Genomic DNA, 22,835 nt, shown 5'->3' with positions numbered 1-22,835 from the left:
TTATTTCCAACACAATTCACCTCCAACCGCCATATATATGGACATAATTCGTGCGGGTTAAGTCATTCTTAGCCTCGCAGCTTCACTCCAACTTTTTTTCCTTGATGAAAAAATAAATAAAAATAATCAGCACCATGACAGGCAGTTCACATCAACAAAACTGATCCCATCAGCACGCAGGTGAGTGGTCAGACTTCAAATAAAGAAAAGCACCTCGGTAGGTCATCTGTATCTTTAAAGTGAAAGATGTAGCCTTTTGACACATAAATAAGTGGGACCAGAAGAGGCATTTTCAAATGTGTCTGTCACGCCAGATGTGGTATAAAAGATGACGTGAGGCTTTAATCCTCTCACACCCCCCCCCCCCCCCCCCCCCCCAGTTTTATCAAAGTGACGTCAAAACTGCATTATTTAGCCCTTATTTTGGGACTGCATCTATACAACCAGGAGACAAGTACTATCCAACCAGCATCACAAGAGGAGGCGGGGCCGTCTGTGTCCCGATTCCATCTCGTGCTGCCTCCATCCTCTCAGTATAGCTGAAGCCTCGGGCGGAAGACACGATGTCGGACTGCAGGAGGCAGTGGAACCGGGAAGATGAGCTACCGGTCTATTTTGCGGCACCGATCGCCACTGGACCGAACCAGCGCAAGAGCTACGGCATGTACGACTCCGTGGAGGGGGCGTTTGAAAGCAAGACCATCGACTTCGACAGTTACGCAGTTGGAAGGAAAGGGGGCCGCACCCCGAGGAGCGGGAGCCGGGAGAGACTTCTGGATATCTGCGACTCCACCGCCGGCAAAACCTCTGGTGAAGCCCAAATGGGTTCGCAGACCACCTCGCCCAAGGGAGAACGTGGATATCCAGGGGTCGACACAGCGTTTTCCTCTGAGATGGAAAACACACATGGAAAGGTAAGTCATACAGAGAGATAGACAGATAGACAGATAGACAGATAGATAGATAGATAGATAGATAGATAGATAGATAGATAGATAGATAGATAGATAGATAGATAGATAGATATAATGTCGGATAACTAGTTTTGAAAACAGAAATCAAGAATAATAATTCGTTCAACATTTCAAGTTAGGTTATTGCTACGGGATTAGGTAACAAGAAAGTCCTTGCAATATTTTAACTAGTGTTGTTCCGATACCGTTTTTGGCCGCCGATACCGATACCCAGCTTCGCAGTATCGGCCGATACCATACCGATACTTGAGGTTTTTGTTCCGCAACATGAAAAAGCTGTCCTGCTATTGGTTCAGAGCATTCAAGGGCCAATAGGATATCTTAGATCGGTATGCAGTGAACATGTCACATACTAGTGAATGTCGTGCATGAGCAAGACACAAGATGCTGCATCCAAAGTCCTATATTAGCGTTGGAATTAATGGTATCAGCATGTTACTTCTGAGTACTCACCGATACCGATACCACTGTTTTAATGCAGTATCGGCACCTCTGCCGATACCAGTATCGGAACAACACTAATTTTAACATGTGATTTATACGTATGACAACTTGAAATGTTGGTACATATTTTAGCACGTACCATGGAAATTGACAGACTTTATTTGTTTTTGTGGGCCAAATGATATGCTGGACAACATCCGGCCCCCATGCCTCAAGTTTGACACCAGTGCATCACAGGATGTCAAAATGCAGCCAACAAAAACTGCCCCGGCTAGATATCTGTCACAACAAAATGAATTTGAAATAAGAAGTCATGGAAAATAGTGATCACCAATATTTACTTGAAGTATACAGTACAAGTATTGCTCAATTGTACATTAAGAGATTTGATGAAAAAAAAAATGATTGCAATGTAGGCCCATGTTCAAAGTTTATACAGGTATTTTGGTATAGAGTTTCTGCCTAAATAAATGGAATAAATCCATTTAGCAAGAAGAAACATGAACACTTTTTTTTTTTTTTTTTTCCTGGGCCAGCAATAACGGTGCGTATTGGTTAATGGGCCTTGTTAGATAGATAGATAGATAGATAGATAGATAGATAGATAGATAGATAGATAGATAGATAGATAGATAGATAGATAGATAGATAGATAGATATAATGTCGGATAACTAGTTTTGAAAACAGAAATCCAGAATAATAATTCTTTCAACATTTCAAGTTAGGTTATTGCTACGGGATTAGGTAACAAGAAAGTCCTTGCAATATTTTAACTAGTGTTGTTCCGATACCGTTTTTTTGGCCGCCGATACCGATACCGATACCCAGCTTCGCAGTATCGGCCGATACCATACCGATACTTGAGGTTTTTGTTCCGCAACATGAAAAAGCTGTCCTGCTATTGGTTCAGAGCATTCAAGGGCCAATAGGATATCTTAGATCGGTATGCAGTGAACATGTCACATACTAGTGAATGTCGTGCATGAGCAAGACACAAGATGCTGCATCCAAAGTCCTATATTAGCGTTGGAATTAATGGTATCGGCATGTTACTTCTGAGTACTCACCGATACCGATACCACTGTTTTAATGCAGTATCGGCACCTCTGCCGATACCAGTATCGGAACAACACTAATTTTAACATGTGATTTATACGTATGACAACTTGAAATGTTGGTACATATTTTAGCACGTACCATGGGAATTGACAGACTTTATTTGTTTTTGTGGGCCAAATGATATGCTGGACAACATCCTGCCCCCATGCCTCAAGTTTGACACCAGTGCATCACAGGATGTCAAAATGCAGCCAACTAAAACTGCCCCGGCGAGATATCTGTCACAACAAAATGAATTTGAAATAAGAAGTCATGGAAAATAGTGATCACCAATATTTACTTGAAGTATACAGTACAAGTATTGCTCAATTGTACATTAAGAGATTTGGTGAAGAAAAAAAAATGATTGCAATGTAGGCCCATGTTCAAAGTTTATACAGGTATTTTGGTATAGAGTTTCTGCCAAAATAAATGGAATAAATCCATTTAGCAAGAAGAAACATGAACACTTTTTTTTTTTTTTTTTCCTGGGCCAGCAATAACGGTGCGTATTGGTTAATGGGCCTTGTTAGATAGATAGATAGATAGATAGATAGATAGATAGATAGATAGATAGATAGATAGATAGATAGATAGATAGATAGATAGATAGATAGATAGATAGATAGATAGATAGATAGATAGGTTTTTGCAAATGCACCATGCATGTCCACCTTTACATGCATTTGTGCCTAAAACAATGTCTCCCCAGAAAGTGCGCACGCAGTCACCTTGGGACATTGTGGTGCTGAAGTGGACAGCAACCATGCAAAGCTGCCATTGTCGTGCGCGTGCTCGTGCGTGCGCCACTCGCTGTGATCATAACGTGACAGTGTAGGACAGTACAATTGTAATCACTGTGGTAAAATGTGAGGGCGCTCGTGTGCACACAACCTCTCCCGTGCACGTGCACATTTTCTCCGTGTGCGCGCACGCACACAGCGCTTGTCGCGTATATCTTTCTTTGAGCGCGTTCACGCCGATAAGGGGGAACAAAGGGGTGAGCCGCGACCCGGTTGTGAATAAACTGCTTTCCGGGTGAAGAAATCATCATGTCTGGGACGGGTTGCCAGGAGAACAACCTCCCCCATGTGACGGTAAGAGGGAGCAGACGTGCTTGGAGCTGTTGGAAATCCCTGCTGCCAATGCCGGAAGAGGAGATTAAATTCTTAGCGACGGGGCAAATGTTGTTCTGTGGCACCAGGGCTCTTCACTTTAGCCGTTATAGTATATTTTACACTGAATGTACACAGACGAAAACACTTATAACACAGTGACACTGTTTAAGCTCTTTTGCCTATTGGGTGTTGTGATGATGGAAGTAGGATTTGAGCTGCATGGCATGGGAGCAGCGTCAGGCTTTCCCTGTAAAACATAAAATCCCTTTATCATTCAGATGGATTATATAAATATCAATGGCCCAACACCAAATGCTGGACATTTCAGGGCACACACTATTAAATATAAAATTTTTGAAAACGATTTTCTAGCTATCTCCTGTTACCATGGAGACAACATATTTTCCTCTGTTGCTAGGCGTACATTCACTCCCAGCCATTTTCACAGAAGCAGTCCCATTCGCTCCCTGGCTGTTTTACTGGATTTTGACTGATTTTGCAAGGCCCATCGGATATTGTGTTTAATTGCTATAAAAGCATAGAACCTACCAAAAGAAAGATTAAAGTCTCTTCTTTCATCAGGAAAAAAAGTATGTTTCTATCTGTTTCCGTTTTGCAGCAATTAGCATTAGAAGAGAGCTAAGTTTCATCAGTTTTCACAAATCTATTTAAAATTGTAAGCAATTGAGCTTTTTATCTACACGGCCCTGGTTGATCTCCTTTGCTCTGCTGCCACCTGCTGGCCGTTTGTGTAATAACTACCATTTCTGCAACCGTTCTTTGCAGTTGAGAGGCTGCATCAAAGCCTTCTGTATGCTCCAGCATAACCCCCCCCCCCCCCCCCCAAAAAAAAAAACAACAACAAAAAAACAAAACAAAAAACGCATAAATACGTCTTTGGGACACTTAGAACATTAACAAAAAAACGTATTTATACGTTATTGGGAGTAAATGAGTTAAGTAGAAGAGTGCTCATGCAGTACTCTGAACACGTGCTCCTTCCTTGATTTTTTTCACCTTAACCTCTCTCTCTCACTCTCTCTCTCTCTCTATTTCTCTCATTCCTTACTTAATGTAGGATGGATCTACAGTATTACCTAACGATGCAATGTACGCGGAATGTATGGCATCTTTTCACTCCTGATTTCCTTGTACTCTTTTAGGGTGACAGCCTGCTGATTAAAGGAGGGCGAGTGGTCAATGATGACCAATCGTTTTACGCAGACGTTCACATTGAAGATGGGCTCATTAAGTACGCATACGCAATATAATTACAACATCCTGTTGCTGCTTTTACGCTCTGTGTAATATATTTTTTTGAATACAACTTTCCTCACCTTGATTGCCCTGCCCCTTATTTTATCTGCAGGCAGGTTGGGGAGAATCTTGTGGTCCCCGATGGCATCAAAGTGATCGAGGCCAATGGCCGCATGGTGATCCCCGGTGGGATTGACGTCAACACCTGTCTGATGAAGCCCTATCTCGGTGCACGCCCCGTTGATGACTTCCTGCAAGGCACCAAAGCGGCGCTTGCTGGAGGAACAACCATGATCAGTGAGTCTGCATGAGACGCGACAAAATAGCAACCAAGTGAAAATGCTCTTGATCTCTGACCCGCCGTTATTCCAGTTGACCATGTGACCCCCGAGCCTGGGGACAGCCTCCTGGAGGCGTTTGAAATCTGGCAGGAGGCTGCAGACAAGAGAGCGTGTTGTGATTACTCCCTCCACGTTGACATTCCCCAGTGGAATGAAGCCGTCAAAGATGAGTTGGAGATGTTGGTTCAGGAGAAAGGTAAATCCATCTCCACATTTTGATTCCAATGTGCTGGTGGCTTCTCTAATTGTTGTCATGTTAATCCATACTTTGGAGAGAACGCCAGAGACAGATTTGCAACAATTTGGCCTTGTGCTGAATCCTCTTAAAGGGAAAGCACAGAGGAAATGTACTGTCCTCATTATACTGCTGTCATGGAAGCTGAGTACACATTTTGTTGGTAAATCTTTTCAGAGCAAAAAAAAAAGAATCACTTTTCTTCTGGGGCAGCAACAAAACAGCTGCTTGTGTGACTCGTGTCTTTCAAACTAATACGCGTCCTTAGACACACAACAACATTCATATCTTGCAAAAATGGAAACTACTCTGTGAATTTTATGAATAACAAATGAAGTTATTTTTCCCTCCCACTTTTGTTAGGTATAAACTCCTTCCAAGTGTACATGGCCTACAAGGATGTCTACCAGATGACAGATTCTCAGGTACATAGATCTAATAAGAGCAGGATGTAGCAATCCTTACTACTAGCATTAATTCATGGTATGCGCTATTGTTTCGCCATTAACATGATATTTTCTCGCTTCTCCAGCTCTATGAAGCCTTCTCCTTCCTGAAACAGATTGGAGCTGTGGTGTTAGTTCATGCTGAAAATGGAGATTTGATTGCTCAGGTAAGTGGAGGCAAACTTATTTATGCCTCATGGCTATTGTGCTAGTTGTTCATGCTTAACTGTTTATCATGCTACATGTTGACTCATTGTAGCAGCTCCTTCTCCTTTAGACTTAACTTACACATATTTACTTTATTTTTAGGCCTAGTACAACATGTAGTTACATGATAAAGTAGAAGAAATATCTTCGACCTAGATTGGAACACTAAACTTGTCAGACTAGCCACTGTCATAGTGTGTTTGTTTGTTTTTTAATCCATTATTTAGGAGCAAAGCAAAATTCTTGGGATGGGAATCACAGGACCTGAAGGGCATCCTCTGAGTCGCCCTGAAGAGGTGATGTCATCAATCTGTCTATCCAAACACGACACGTGCCCACCCATCATTCTTTCCATCTAATAACAACCTGTCCATATGACCGAAAATCCAATGTACGGCAGTACGACCCCACTCAACCACGTGACTGACTGGCATAACTTAGGGGAGTCCTGTGCACCAAATTTTGAAGGTTAAGGCTATGAATACTCTCGGATTTTGACTGCAGTAATCGTCTCTCCCTTTCAAATAGATGTAACCCATCCATCCATCCATCCATCCATCCATCCATCCATCCATCCATCCATCCATCCATCCATCCATCCACTTGTCATCCATCCATCCATCCATGCATGCAACACCCATCCAGCTGTTCATCCATCCATCCATCCATCCATCATCCATCCATCCATCCATCCATCCATCCATCCATCCATCCATCCATCCATCCATCCATGCAACACTCATACATCATCAATTAAACAGCCCTCCACTCATCCATCCACCAATCATCCACCAATCCATCCATCCATCCATTAGACATCCATCCATCCATCCATCCATCCATTAAACATCCATCCACTTGTCATCCATCCATCCATCCATCCATTAGACATCCATCCATCCATCCATCCATCCATCCATCCATCCATCCATCCATCCATCCATCCATCCATCCATCCATCCATCCATCCATCCATCCATCCATCCATCCATCCACTGACCGGTTCTGATGTGCCCTTCTGTCTTTTTCAGGTGGAAGCTGAGGCGGTGTTTCGTGCGATCACCCTTGGTAAACGCGTCAACTGTCCTGTCTACATCACCAAGGTGATGAGTAAGAGTGCAGCCGACACCATCACCCAGGCCCGGAGGAAAGGTCACTCTCTCATTCTTGCATACCCAATTGTAGTTCATTGTATACAGCAACAGCACCAAAAGAAATCCTCAATGCCTCTCTGCATTCCAAATGCGGTAATGCTATATTATGTAAATATATGTCAATTCCTTTTCGGTTGAATTTCCAGGTTATGTGGTTTTTGGAGAGCCAATCACAGCCAGCCTGGCCACTGATGGTTCGCATTACTGGAGCAAGAACTGGGCCAAAGCTGCTGCTTATGTGACCTCTCCACCTCTGAGTCCTGACCCCACGACCCCAGACCACCTCCACACACTTCTGGCCTGGTAGGACTTGAATACATGTCCTGCAGCTGATGCAAAACACCTGTTTTTCTTTTTCTTTTTTCTTTTTTTTTTTTAAGGATGGGATGTGATTGGAATAATGAAGCCCTCAGTGGATTTAAAAACTTTTAAATGAATGTGGAGTTATTTATAGCTAGCTGTAAGCGCTGCATAATTTTAAATCAGATCAGTGACACCAAAGGATACACATGCAAGGTTTTAATGCTCATTATTCGTTTGGTATTCCAGTCACAGCAGCTGCTCACATAATACACAATGTCAAACGTGATTTAATAGAAGGAGTTGGGGGTCATTGCTTGACAAGGGGAGGGGCAAACAAAAATAGTGGAAAATATATACCTTGTGAAATATAGCAAAAGTACAATCAATGAATGGCAAACGCTCCCTGAACAGAATGTACAGAACTTCTTCCTCTTACTACAGATTTTTTAGTGACCCTAAATCTATAAATAGCGCGGGAATGTAAATCCTTCATCATCTGTTGCCTTGGCTACCAAGTGCCTCCCTCCTCCTCTTGCCTCTCTGGTCCTCCATTGTGAGTTTGCAAGCTTGTCCCACAGCATCTCTTTTAACTGACAGGGTGTATTTTTAGATCAGTCTTCACAAAAGTCAGTGTACTTAGATGCAAGGGCGGGTCCTTATCACCATATTTAAACATGATTACGCCATAATTATCCAGGATAATGCGATTACTGTAGTTAATAAGTAATTAAGAAAGTATTGTAGTAGCTGTTTGCATTTTTAAGAAACAGTGATCAAATGGGATCATGACTTAAAGTAGCATTGTTGCATGATTGGCTTTGTACCTGTTAGCCTGCCTGAGGCCGAAGCAGGTCTTTGACGCTCAGTGAGGACACCTGGTGGCCAATAGGGGGATGACTGCTTTGTGTTAGCTCAGGGTAATTATTATTATTATTATTATTATTATTATTATTATTATTATTATTATTATTATTATTATTATTATTATTATTATTTTATTTTTTTAAGTGAAATAGTTTGTGTAAAAAAAAAAAAAAAGTATTGCGCAAAAGTGCTAGGCATCATTAGATTTATTGTTTGTTAAAATAACCACAGATAACTAGAATTCATGGAGCTTATTCATGGCGCACAGACTGACTGAACTGTTAACAAATGAACAAATGAAAAACATCTTTCGCACCAAGCTCCGTGGACATATTTAAGTCGCCAGGATATTCAGCGGAGAGAGTGATTGCTGTGAAAAGAGCCAATAACACAACAAAGAGTGTACCTGCCTGAGACCTTTGCACAGTACTGGATGGGGGAAAAAAAAAAAAAAAAAAAAAAAAAAGAGTTCATTTTAATAATAGAATAATGAGAATTAATTTCCATTTTTGATTGTATTATTTCTTATAACGAACTAATTATTTTATATATATATATATATATATATATATGTGTGTGTGTGAATTATTTTGTTTACTATTATTATTATTATTATTATTATTATTATTATTATTATTTTATCTTTTAATTCAATAAATAAGTTAAACTATTATTTTTTTTAGATATAAATGAATGGGAAATAAAAAAAAAATCAAAATTAGATACATTTTGATTAACAAATTTTAGAGGAAAAATTGTCTAAATTAATAAATTTTTTTGCAAAGCCCTGGGTTAGTTCATGTTTATACTTATCTTTTTTTTGTTATCTCGAATATAGTGATTAATTTGATTTTTTTTTTATAATCATCATCCAATTATTAGTCTTTAAGTGTTATAGATTACAGTGTTACCTTTACAACCTGCTGCTCTGGTGCATTTTTAAGTGTGGGTTAATGTATCATCTTATGACACAGTGGCGACCTGCAGGTGGTGGGCAGCGCTCACTGCACATACAGCACCTCTCAGAAAGCAATTGGGAAAGACGACTTCACCTTAATCCCAGAGGGCACCAACGGAGTGGAGGAGCGGATGAGTTTTGTTTGGGACAAAGCTGTGGTAAGAGCAACGATTTCCGAGAAATTTTGGGCGAGTTTAGTTGAACGGCTTTTATTCTGTTGTATGAATGGCAACAGTGTAATTGCACCTTGTGTCACCTAGTGAAAGAGCATTACATTTTTCTGCCTGTCACAGTACGTCACTGGCATATGGACAAATATACATTATTTGTCAATAAATATTCATTTTCTGACCAATTAAGTGAAATTGGATAGTTTCCAATGGCACACATGATGACCTCATGGCAAAATTATATGCTGCGGCACAGTGGTTGGGAATTGCTCTTCTAAGGGAATAATCGCTTCAAGCAGATTGTGTTTAATATTTGAGACTCCTCTGTATTTATGTTTGAGCTACTGTACCTCTCGCCCTCCATTCCTCCTCCCAGGCCATGGGGAAGATGGATGAGAACCAGTTTGTGGCCGTCACGTCTACCAACGCTGCCAAAGTCTTCAATCTGTACCCCCGCAAAGGTCGGATAGCGGTGGGCTCTGACGCAGACGTCGTCATCTGGGACCCCGACAGCACCAAAACCATCACGTCCAAACTGCAGCAGTCGGTGAGAACAAAGCAGGATGAATAAAGTGGAAGCAGAGGGGAAAAGACAGGAGGTGGGGTGAGCGTGAACAGGATTAAAACCCAAATAAAAGATCAAAGAGTGCAAAGAAATTACTGGCATTAGGCATGCAGGGTTGACACCACGAAATCAGAAGTGTCAGTTTCCCCTGACAATTTAGTGAATTCATTAAATATCCTATTAAAATTTCAATAGAATGTACTTTGAGTCAAATTGATAGCTGATATGCTGTCTCTATCGTGACAATCTACATTTTCAGTCAATGGATGTGATTAAAAAAAAAAAAAAAAAAAGACTCATGGGAGGTTGCATACATTTGAATGACCTTTACATGAATTAAAATGAACTTCATGGTTTGCAACATCAGGCAGTGTTTGATATATTTCATCTGTCGCCCGTTTTTCACACTCTAATCCAGACTGCTGTCGGCTTTAGGGTCTAATCCCCCCCCTGCACCCCTTCACCCATTGCACTGACATCTTTCGTACCCCTCCCCCTGTTTTTATTATCTTGCTCTCTGCCCCAGGCCGTTCCATTCCCTTCATCCCCCCTCTTCTCAAATGCTGCAGTTTTACTGCATGCATTATTCTCTCTGATACATGCTTGCATTAAAACCCTCGCTTGCTCTTTGTTTTATTTTTCTGGGCTAATATAGTATGCCTGCGATTGGTTGGCAACCAGTCCAGGGTGTCCCCCGCCTACTGCCCAGAGCAACCTGAGATAGGCGCCAGCACCCCCCGCGACCCTTGTGAGGAAAAAGCGGTCAAGAAAATGGATGGATGGATGGATGGAATATATAGTATGCATGTGTATATGCTGTGATCATTAATCCCAGCTCAAACACTTCTTGTCTTGGACTCACGTTTACAGTTTTGTACTATTATTTATTAGTGTTGGTCATAGCCAGTCGATGGATATTTGCATCTCATTGTGCTATGGTATGTAGTGATATACCAGACAGTGTTATTACCATCAGTATATTTCTTATGCAGCATTTTTCATCGTTGTACACAATTTCTCATGTTTTAGTATCTACTATGTAAATGCTCTTCTTACAGTCTGCAGAATTGAACATCTTTGAGGGTCTGGAGTGTCGTGGGGCTGCAGCGCTGGTGTTGAGTCAGGGCCGGGTGGTGTATGAGGAAGGAAAGCTTCAAGTTCAGCAGGGTACCGGGCGATTCATCCCTCGCAAGCCCTTCCCAGATTTTGCTTACCAGCGTTTAAAGTTTAGGAGTCAGGTACAGAACACAAAGGAGAGTTTGAAATACATTTTTGATGTATTTGGCACAACTTTTCTCATGTTTCTAAATAGATGAAGGACAAAGGGGTCACACGTGGGATGTATGACGGGCCTGTGTGTGATGTTGTTCCAACCCCGAAATATATCACACCTTCACCTTCGGCCAAAACGTCCCCCACCTCGCACCAGCCTCCACCTGTGCGCAACCTTCACCAGTCCAACTTCAGCCTCTCAGGTTAGGAACAATAAAATAGACTGTACTGTATATTGTTTTTATTCTTTAGTGAGGGTTTGCTAAATGTTATTTGACACTAGATTGGGCAATAAACCACAATTGGAAATATTGGAAAGTGTAATACAAAAGTATATATATTTAATATAATATGAGTGCTAACATTATAAAATTACATTCAGTTCTGGGTTACCCAGACAATTGCAGGTATTACATTAAAACATACCATTGTAGATAGCAATGTTATTATGGTTAATGAAAGCTAACATAACATAAAATTGAACAAAATACATAAATAAACTAAAATTGAAAAAAAATGTTGACGAAATAAAATTAAAATGAAAATGCCCTGAAAAATGTGAAAACAAGGTCTTACGTTTTGAAAACTAACTAAAACTTGCTATAATTGTAGCAAAAATGAACAGTGTTGCTATACATCTTCCATAGACTTGTTTGAGAATTGTAGTTCTCTCTATTACATAATACTTATCAACTTTTTAAAAAAATCTTATACACGCAAACACTCACATTAAAAAAAAACCTAAAACTAATACTAAAACTGATCAAAAGTAAACTAAAAGAAAACATTAAAACTACCTAACTCACTAACTTGCGCTTAAAAAGAAATTTAAACTAACTGAATTTATAAAAAGAAAACAAAATAAAAGAACAACTATAATGAAAAATCCCAAACTATCATAAACACTGCTGCATGCATATTTAGAAATGCTCTTATTTTTTAATAATGTTTTATTTAAGGATTTATTATCATTATTATTATTATTATTATTATTATTATTATTATTATTATTATTATTATTATTATTATTATTATTATTCTCACAAGATTGTAAAACTCTTACATCTCACTGTATTGTAACGTTCTCATTGTTTTTTCTTGATTTAAATGTACAGGGGCCCAGATTGATGACAACATCCCTCGCAGGTCTGGCCATCGTATTGTAGCACCCCCTGGCGGTCGCTCGAACATTACCAGCCTTGGTTGAACCCCATGCACAGTTCGACGGTTTGGGGGGTTTCTCCACTGCACATCACTTGACAGTGTGAGCATGCGTTGTGTTTCCTTTGTTACAGCAAATGTGGCACGCACAAATCGCACCATAATGATCTGCCTTGTGACTGCACACTCTGTAAGAAGATGCACATTATATTAGTGTGATTTACAATCAATAAAGTCATTTGAACATCAACATTCACTAACTAACTCACCTTAATATGGTGGACCCTTTTCCCCACTACAATATAAACACAGTGTTATCGCCTGATTAATATCACAACTTATACTAAGTGTTCCCCACATGATGGTGCTGTTGCACCATCTGCACTTGATTCAATGTGTCTCATCTAGATCCTATTGCATGGACATCCCTTTAAATGTTACACAATGATTGTGCACATTTGCTTCAGACGCTGTTTATAAGCTTTGAGCACTCGTTGATGTTCATAAAAAAAACTTTATTACATCTGAACAAGGCAACTTTTCAGCAATCACGCACAAAATTCAAAGTTGAACAAGGTGTTAGGCTGCAATAAATAAAATAATCATTTGTAGAATTGATGTGTTGTTTTCTGCCAACCACTCAAACTAGAAATAATTTTTTAAAAATCATTTTATCTCACATTAAAACAGCTCTTCAGGCTGTTTTTACTTAGTTATTTGTTTTTTGTTATTGTTGTTGGTGTGTATGGTATGTTGAAAAAAATATTCCACATTTTTTGCTGTTGTCTGAGCCATTCACTGATGATTAATAAAGACTGTTGACAAAAATGGAGAGTGAACACTTTCATGAAAGTTTGCATCCACATTCAGCTGCGCTTTTCACATCTAATGAGGTTCAATACAAAACTGTTTTAAACTTTCAAACAAGTGGTAATGTACTGTAACTATTTCTATTACTTTAGTTTGAAGTGGTGTATAGTCACCATGAGAGTCATGTTCCAAATATCTCCCCACAAGTAGCTAAATAATAATAATACTCACCATCATAATAGAAACCACTCTATCGATGCAGTACAGTTCTGAAGTAGTACAACCACAATGACCGACATTGCTAAATTAACATCTCTGACTGTCACGTGAGGTGTGAAATTTGGACACAAACGCACACAGGACATGGGAGTTGGGAAACAGGCAAAAATACAAAATAACAACAGAGAGCAGGGCTACAGGCAGATCGCCTTGAAAAAGCACTTGAAGGGAAAACCTTGACTATGAAATCTTGGATTGGCTGGATGCAGAGAAAACCGCACTTCTGCTTAAATTTTTGATGTACAAACAAAAGTGTCATTCATAACTCTTGCTAACAATCTACAATTCTATATGATAGAATAAAGGCCTATAGGATCATATAAGCGTAACTGGATAAACTAGGACAGGGACATAGTTACTGCATAGTATTTGGCCACATTATCATCATAAAGTACATAGTAATTGCAATTTGGCAAACTAAAAGTGGCTAATATGACTAAAATATCATTATTGTCACATTATTATCATAAGGGACAGTAACTGCATAAAATCTGGCAAACTAAAAGTTGCTGATATGGCTAAAACATCATCATTGTCACATTATCATCATAAGTGACATAGTAACTGCATCAAATTTGGCAAACTAAAAGTGGCTAATATGGCAAAAACATAATTAGTGTCACATTATCATCATAAGGGACATAGTAACTGCATAAAATCTGGCAAACTAAAAGTTGCTGATATGGCTAAAACATCATCATTGTCACATTATCATCATAAGTGACATAGTAACTGCATCAAATTTGGCAAACTAAAAGTGGCTAATATGGCAAAAACATAATTAGTGTCACATTATCATCATAAGGGACATAGTAACTGCATAAAATCTGGCAAACTAAAAGTTGCTGATATGGCTAAAACGTCATCATTGTCAAATTATCATAAGTGACATAGTAACTGCATCAAATTTTGCAAACTAAAAGTGGCTAATATAGAAAAAAATGTAATTATTGTCACAATATCATCATAAAGGACATAGTAACTGCCTAAAATTTGGCAAACAAAAAGTGTCTAATACGGCTAAAATATCATTATTGTCACATTATCATCATAAGTAACTGCATAAAATTTGGCAAACTAAAAGTGGCTAATATAGCTAAAATGTCATCATTGTCACATTGTCATCATAAGGGACATAGTAACTGAATAAAATTTACAAACTAAAAGTGGCTTATATGGCAAAAATGTAATTATTGTATAAATAAAGATAACTTGACTTTGTCACTTTACCATCATAAGGGACATAGTAACTGTGTAGGCAAAATACATCCATTTCTACCATCCCTGACACAACTCAAAACACAGTCATAATACTCACAGTGTCAATCAAAAGTAATCATTAGCTATCATTCATCATGGTCATCATTCGAAAGGTGGTGTACCTAATGTTGTGGCCAGTTAGTGCTTTTATCAAACAGAAAATATTCTGTATATTAATAATTAAAAACTTGTTGGAATCTGCCTCTCAAACGATCCACCGCAGACAAATAAGTCGAATCACCCGAGACGTGGGCATATATACTTCTTCTTGAATAGATTTCCCCGTACACCAGTAAACACTGTCAGGTTGCATTGTAAGTGCTCCAGTGAAGAGCTTAACACAAAGGTCCCTGATACATCTGACGCCGAAGGGGACTTCTCACACAGCTACCCGAGCAGGACGCAGACCTGTGATGTAACCAAATTGAAGCTTGCGTTTAAGGGCCACTAGTGTTCAAGTACACAGACTCACTAAGCTCTGATGTCTTTAATCTTTAATGATGATCGTGATTATTATCATTGAAAAAGAATTTGCGCTATACATCATGATGCAAGGGCTGTCTGTTATCAGCTTGTAATGATCCACTCCGTGTTACGGCAGTGACGCTGCAACTGTATTTCAACCCATCTGTGATCCCAGAGGGCTGTTCGCCATGTTGCACGCCTCAACACAAAACAGCTCATTTACTCGGCGTAATTGTAAGGTTTTATCTGGTGGACATTTCCTTTTTTTTTTTTTTGTAAGTCACCCGTGACTTCCGTGAAGACTCCTCATGTTTAATTTACACACTAGAGGTGAAAGTTGTGTTCTATAGCTGTTCTGAAACCATTAATGCTAATGCTCGTGAACTAGCACTCGATTATTAGCTTGTTGGAGTCATTAGCTGTGACTCCTGCGCGGTATGTAATAAAAAAAAGAATATAAAAACGTGCTAAGTGTGTGACGTCATTCACATCCATTTTGAGCATCTCCTCAAGTGAAAAGCACACACTCATTGTCGGGCTTCCTCAAGAGAAGGATTTCTGCAGACAGCGTCACCTTCACGCAGATGTGTTTGCCGCACGGCCATCTGCTCTGGGGCGGAAGCAAAGTGATGTAATGTCAAGTTTGTGAGGCAAACAAAATGCAAATGATCCATATACGGCAGCAGGTCATAAAATGATATAAACTGAAAAGTGTGCGCTTGAGTGGCGCAAGTGTGTGAAAATGTGCCATAACAATGCAGATATTAGTCATTCCTTGAGAGCATCGGCAGCTGTTTCGAAAGGAAATGGCATTTGGGCAATTTACTGAGCCAGCTGTGCTGTTACTGCTGATTGTCCCTCAGGCCTCTGCAATGCGCACCCGAAATATGTATCAGGCTTGTACAAAAAAAAAAAAAACAAGAAAAAAAAACTTAATTTTCTCACAAATGCATCATCACCATCTCACCCGAACACTCACCCTTTAGCAATACTTAATTTGGCTATCCATGGAGGTAGTGATTGTGTGCGTATAAGCATACAGAATTATTGTATTCAAAAACATCCTGTATAATAATTATTCAAAAACCCTGCTCCTACTCTGAAGCCCTACTTTGAAACCCCACTCCTAGTTTAAAACCCTAATTTGAAACCCTACATTGAAAACCGAGCTCACACATTTTTTTTAACCCATACATTTTTTTTTTGCCACTGTTATAAATTGTGACCCTGTTTAAAACTCTAATTTGATCACCTGTAATTCATTTTATAGTCCAGGTACATATTATGATCCCGCTTTGAAACCCTAACCATATGTTAAACCCCACTTTGAAACCCTAACCTTAATTTGAAATCCCAACACTTGTTTGAAACCTTAACTGGAAACCCTACCCACAGTTTGAAATCCGAATTTGAAATCCCAAGTATTATTCGAAATCCCTACAACGAACTATAATTATAGTTTGAAACCCTACTTTGAAAACTAACCCTAACCCCCCCATTTTGATAGTTGAATTTCTTAACCCATAATTTTATATCCACTGTTATCCACAAATTGTGAGCCTGCTTTAAAACCCTACTCCTACTGTGAAAACCTAACCTAATCCCAAACATATCTTAATTTGAAACTCTAATAGTTTAAAACCCTAATTATTAAAACTGAGGAAACACATTTTGACAGTTTTTAATCCATAATTTTATAATCGCCATTATAAATTGTGAGCCTGCTTTGAAAACCTACTCTTTCTGTGAAACCCCATTTGAAACCCTAATGCTAGTTAAACCACACATTTTAAAACCCCAACATAATTTTAAATCCTAATTTGAAAACTGAGTTCACAGTTCGACAGTTGAATTTTTTAGCCAATAATTTTATAGCCGCTGTTATAAATTGTGATGTGACCCTGCATTGAAACCTTACTCCTACCTTGAAACCGGGGCTGGACTGGCCATCTGGCATACAGGACAGATGCCCGGTGGGCCAATGTCTTTTGGGACCGTTGCAGTGCTTTTTGATGATTATTTTCCTCCATTTTACCCCAAGAGATTGGCCCACAATTTAGAGGGACTAGCCCATTAATCCATTTTGAATAAAGACAGCAAACTGAACCAACATAAGTCAATAGCAATGGCAGAACTATGTGTTAGGCGAGGTGATCAGTAATCAGGTTGCCGGGCTTAAGTCAAAATGCCAGGGCCCATTTTTTTGTGCCAGTCTAGCCCTGCCTGAAACCCTACTTCGAAACCATAACAATAACCCTAGTTTAAAACTCTCACACATAACATATCCTCAACCTAATCCTGCTCTCATAGCATCATCCTTCAATTGTCACCTGTCATGTCACACTGCAGCTTCCAGCTCCCACGTGTATACTTTGCTAACCGATTCAGTATGCTCCAATGTGATAATGTCATTTTTCTTTCATGGAGGGCAGATGTTTGATGCGCTCAGGACGATGTGGCCGCGGCAAAAAAAGAAAAAGAAAAAAAAGATGAAGAGACAGAAAATGAAAAAGCCTCCAGAGGATCAAATAGCACATCAACGATGTGGCACATCAGCGAGCGCGCCTGTTTACGGCTTTCCTCAATAGACAAACACAACACTCTGACAGGTTTTATCCGCAGCAATGATCCTGGACTTTGCAGTTGACAGTGTGAATGTGATGTTAAATATGATTTATGGAAGCTATGCAAAAAAAAAAAAGTGCAAGGAAATGCAATAATCATAGTGTAGAATGATACCTTTCAATCGGCAAAGCTAATTGAAAGCCATCTCACGCTCCTCTAAATAAATCCTGGTTGCTTTAGACGGCTCTAAAGACCATTTGATACACTATCTGGTATATTAGGGGTCCACCCTTGCAATATGTTCTACTATCTGTATGAAATCAATAATGAAAAAAAAAAAAAGCTCATCCACTGAGTCTATCTCTGGAATTTCATTCTGAGAAGGCTGTCTGGCTGTTAGCTTACTTTTACACTACACTTCTCCACTTACCTTCTGATTTAGCCGCAAGGCCCACTGAGGTTATTGTTTATATCTGTTGAGGAACAACAAGATGGATTTATGTTGCGGTAGCTGATGTGTTAGATGCTTTAAAGGGTGCTTATAATACATTTTATGAGGCAGAGTACAGAACAATTAGTCCTTAGGGTTGTCCCGTAAGACAGGTTGTCTGAAACTGCGGCCTGTAATTATATTATATTAACCCTACTGTTATGTTGTGGGTCAAAATGACCCACTTTCGAGTTAAACAACAATCTATCAAACTTCAAACTTGGTAGCAACAAAAACGGTACATTTCAACATATTTGCAATGAAAACACTTAAGACGGAGCTATAAGAATGTTTCTCTGGATGCTTTTGGAATATTGAGGATACAAAAGGTCAAATCAAATTGACCCCACATGTATTTTTTTTGTTTGTTTGTTTGCTATGAAACATATTAAGTGTTCACTTTGACATTTTCAATTAAAAATTCAAATGTTTATCGGAATGCTTTTGGAACATTCAACATAGCCTGGGTCAAATTGACCAATTTTAACGTTAAAAACAAAAATACAGTTTTTGTTTTGTTTTGTTTTTGCTAAGAAGCTTCTCAATTAAAATGGCTGACCTTGTCATATTTTCAATTTGAAAGTGCTTATTTTGGAATATTTAAACATAGCCCGTGTCAAATTGACGTAATTTGCTATGAAACTTATCATCAATAAAAATGGTTCACTTATTCAATTAAAAATGGTTCCTAATGTTAATGGAATGCCTTTGGAGCATTAAACATAGCCCGGGTCAAATTGACCCATTGGAAAGTTTAAGAACTACAAATAAGTAGTTTTTCCAATATGAAACTTTTCATCAACAGACAATTAAAATGGTTCATTTTGACATATTTGCATTGAATACTCTTAATCAAGGGTTGCCAGGGCGCTTTTGGAAGATTATTAAACATAGAGCCCGGGTCAAACTGACCAATTTCAAAATTAAAGGACTAGAAATAGCATTTCATGATCTATCTGGTTAAAACTAGCTAATTTTAAATATTAGCAATGAAAGTGTTTAATGATGTTTATTGAGATTGCCCCCCCAATTAAATATAGCTTGGGTCAAATTGACCCGGGAACATTATTGCTATTCATGAGCAACCAAACTAATAGGAGTCTTAAATTTTATATTGTGAATGCATACATCTGTCCCTCTGTCCATGATAGTAATGATGTTTTTATTTTATTTATTAATTTTTTTTAAAAGATTGTATTGACATGATCACATGAAAAGTTTAATGGATAGTCATTAGGGCAGATTTCTCATGTCTTTCCATCCTAATAATTGTGAATTATTACTACTTTCTACCACACATTCCATAAAATGTGGTGGAAGAAGAGCCTGTGTTCATAAATGAGCAACGAGCAATGTGTGATTTCTATTTTAACAGCAGAATAATAATGCGTAAGGGCAGTCTTGGTAATAAAACGTCAAAAATAAAAGTCAAATGACATTTTAAGTACAAAGCTTTAAGACTCGAGGCTTTTTTATTCTTGCATCCTTGGATATAATTGAAACGAATAACAACATCCACAGCAGCATCCCCCACGTCTGTTCGAATAATTGAGGTACAAGCAGTAGCAGATCTATTAACGACCACACGGTGGCAGCGTTGCATATTCGACCGAAGGAAAAGGCTTGCAGGACCTGATGACATTCGGAGTCCTTCACGCTTCTCTTCGATTAGAGCAATTAAATCTTGTACGCACGTCTTCTGCCCAAAATTGTATTTATTTTTCTTTCAGCTGAATATTCACTTTAATCGTGGATTTATTGGCCACATGTAAATATATATATATATATATATATATATATATATATATATATATATATATATATATATATATATATATATATATATATATATATATATATAATGTATTAAAATGCCTTAAAAAAAATAATACAAAACAATGTAAAATTGTTATAGCGTCCTTGTCATGTGTTGTGAGTGATAGCAAAGGATTTAGTCATATTTTCGACCTTGACACGATCATCTCTTTTCAGTGAGTCTGTCTTGCATGCAGCAGAATGGCGTTTCATGCACACATAATCATTTCTACCATGTCGAAACTGCTTCAGTATAACCTTGCAAGGAAACAGACACATTCGAATTGAGTTAAGTGTGTGCCCTGCGACTGGCTGGCAACCAGTTCGGGGTGTACCCCGCCTACTGCCTATAGCCAGCTGGGTTCGGCTCCGGCACCCACCGCGACCCTTGTGAGGAGCAAGCGGTTCAGAAAATGGATGGATGGATTACATTTATTAATTAGTGGCTGTAGCAAGACAGCAAGATCGTTAGATATCAGCTGTATCAAATATCTGCCTTCACAATGATAATAATCAGAATTTGGTGTGTTTATTACTATGTGATGTATCTCACTATCACAATTTCCCCTCTGGAGATCAATAAAGATTTTGTATCTTGGCCAGAATATTGTAGAATAAACAAGATTAACCCCAAACAACTATAACATCCCCAGGAATTAGGAAACACATACATGTCATGTCTGTATAGTATCCATAGTTGTTAATTAAGGTGTTACAATTTTAAATGCTCAACAAAACTCTTTTGTACTATTCCAGATGAATGCTTCTTACACGTGTGGCCAGTACTGAAGCTCATTTAAATTTTTATAGAACATTTATTTCCTCAAATAACATCACACAAACTTCAGCATATCTTGGGAGCATCCAAGATAAGAAGTATTTTATTGTATTCATTGACAACTAATTGATTATCAAATTTTCAAATGCTCGGAATTTCAGCTCCTTAACAGTAAATATTATCCGATTTCTGTCGTCCTCTTTAAAAGTGGACTGATTATCTTTGATTCGATTGTTTTACTTTAGAAAACAATCATCAACGTTCTTGCCTATTTTTCTCACGTGAGAGACCAAACAGTAGCTGAATCCTAATTATTTTGTGCACTGTCCATTTGAAATAATGTCCTGTTTTTTGGGGGAAAAAAAAAAAAAGGAAGTAAATGTAATTTTTAAAAAATGTGATTCATCGACTAACTGGAAAAATTGACAGATTATTCGATTACTGTAATAATCGTTAGTTGCAGCCCTCAAGTACTTTGCTTTTTTTTGTGTGTTTTTTTTAAAGCAATATTTCCAACAGTTTTCTATTGTTTCATAATTCTGTCATGCTGGTCGTCAAATTGTGTTTGCCTTAAGTAGGGGAGACCGGGGCTAGTTGTATCACTTTTTATACTTTTATATATTTCTTGGAATACTTCATATATAAACAAAACGTATACCAGAGGAAAGACCAAGGTCTTGGGTATATTTTTTGTATTCATCTCATTTTCGTACTTTGTGTCAGTGCAGAGTTATCAGCCATCAAATAGAGGGAGTGAACCGATGGGTAAGTTGTCACACTATATGGGGTAAGATGTCACATTGGATTTTGCAACTGATAAAACAAGGACAAAATTATCCTTGGTGTCCTGTTTTTTGTTGGTTTGTTTGTTTGCTTTTCTATCCAGATGAATTGTTTGTCATTGATCTTCTGAAATTTACCATCGTTATTGAGCAAATTTTAACATAAAAATTTATGAAAAAGAATAAAAAGTCCTTAGGAACTGTTGGCATATAGGTCATAGCTCTCAGCCTAAAATTCCTGATTTGCTTGCCTTATACTGGAAATTTGAGATTAAATTGAATTTCATAAAATAAAGCAATGGACGGATGGATGGTTCATTATGAAACTTAAACCCGTGATGACGTGGGCATACTGTAAGTTCCAACAACTGGAAAATCAATTTGTAAACAATGAAACAAAACCTGGCAAACTAAATTCCTTTCAGACTCATCATCGGAAAAACAATTCTGGCATCCGTAAACAGAGTTGTTGCCAAAGGTGAATTTTTCATTGGCCCATTCTTTGCATATGTGACAACAAACCCCCGAATGACTGAGACAAGTTGCCCCAAACTACCATGTTGGCTAATACTTACTCTAGCTTAAAACAGAGCACTGACTGAGGCATGACAAGATGCCTGAATCTCTCATCTAACGAGTCCGCATGATTTGCTGCTAGAATTTGTCTTTGTACGACGCCTGTTTAATAAAAATATGAAGTTGAAAATTTTTACTTTTAGTTGTGCAAAACAGATAACTGGCACTCATGTCAGCTCACAATGTGCTATTCTCTTCTTAGACAGTACACAATTCTTGACCATTTATATAAAGAACACTAGTATTCCACTTTTTTGTTGCGCCCTCTGGTGGAGAAGAAAATTGCAATGTGACAACTAACCCGTGATACAACTAGCCCCGGTCTCCCCTACTTCCAATGTAACACGTTGTCCCAAACGAGAATTGGATAATTACTCTCTTCTTCACTATTTTGTGAACGTAGGAGTCCAAATGGTTATTATTAATCTCATGCAAGTATGCAAAAGA

At 38.5% G+C, this 22,835-nt stretch overlaps 1 protein-coding gene across 2 annotated transcripts; it reads left to right on the top strand.

The window, feature by feature from the left end:
* The first annotated feature begins 479 nt into the window (after positions 1 to 479).
* On the top strand, positions 480 to 13,398 carry crmp1 (collapsin response mediator protein 1). Of its 2 annotated transcripts, none has more exons than XM_077523301.1 (14): positions 480 to 914; positions 4,799 to 4,887; positions 5,005 to 5,189; positions 5,265 to 5,429; positions 5,832 to 5,893; positions 6,001 to 6,081; positions 6,349 to 6,417; positions 7,153 to 7,273; positions 7,422 to 7,578; positions 9,417 to 9,558; positions 9,947 to 10,117; positions 11,194 to 11,373; positions 11,448 to 11,610; positions 12,523 to 13,398. In XM_077523301.1, the coding sequence occupies exons 1-14, from the start codon at positions 564 to 566 to the stop codon at positions 12,612 to 12,614; spliced, it is 2,028 nt and encodes a 675-aa protein (XP_077379427.1). In that variant the 5' UTR covers positions 480 to 563; the 3' UTR covers positions 12,615 to 13,398. The 2 variants fall into 2 exon arrangements, with proteins under 2 accessions (XP_077379427.1, XP_077379428.1); XM_077523302.1 differs by lacking the exon at positions 480 to 914 and adding an exon at positions 3,448 to 3,614.
* The last annotated feature ends 9,437 nt before the right edge of the window (positions 13,399 to 22,835 follow it).

The sequence above is a fragment of the Festucalex cinctus genome, chromosome 6 (assembly GCF_051991245.1).
Source record: "Festucalex cinctus isolate MCC-2025b chromosome 6, RoL_Fcin_1.0, whole genome shotgun sequence".
Lineage (NCBI taxonomy): Eukaryota > Metazoa > Chordata > Actinopteri > Syngnathiformes > Syngnathidae > Festucalex > Festucalex cinctus.
Note: the sequence above shows the minus strand (reverse complement) of the source record. Positions and strands in the feature narration are given on the sequence as shown.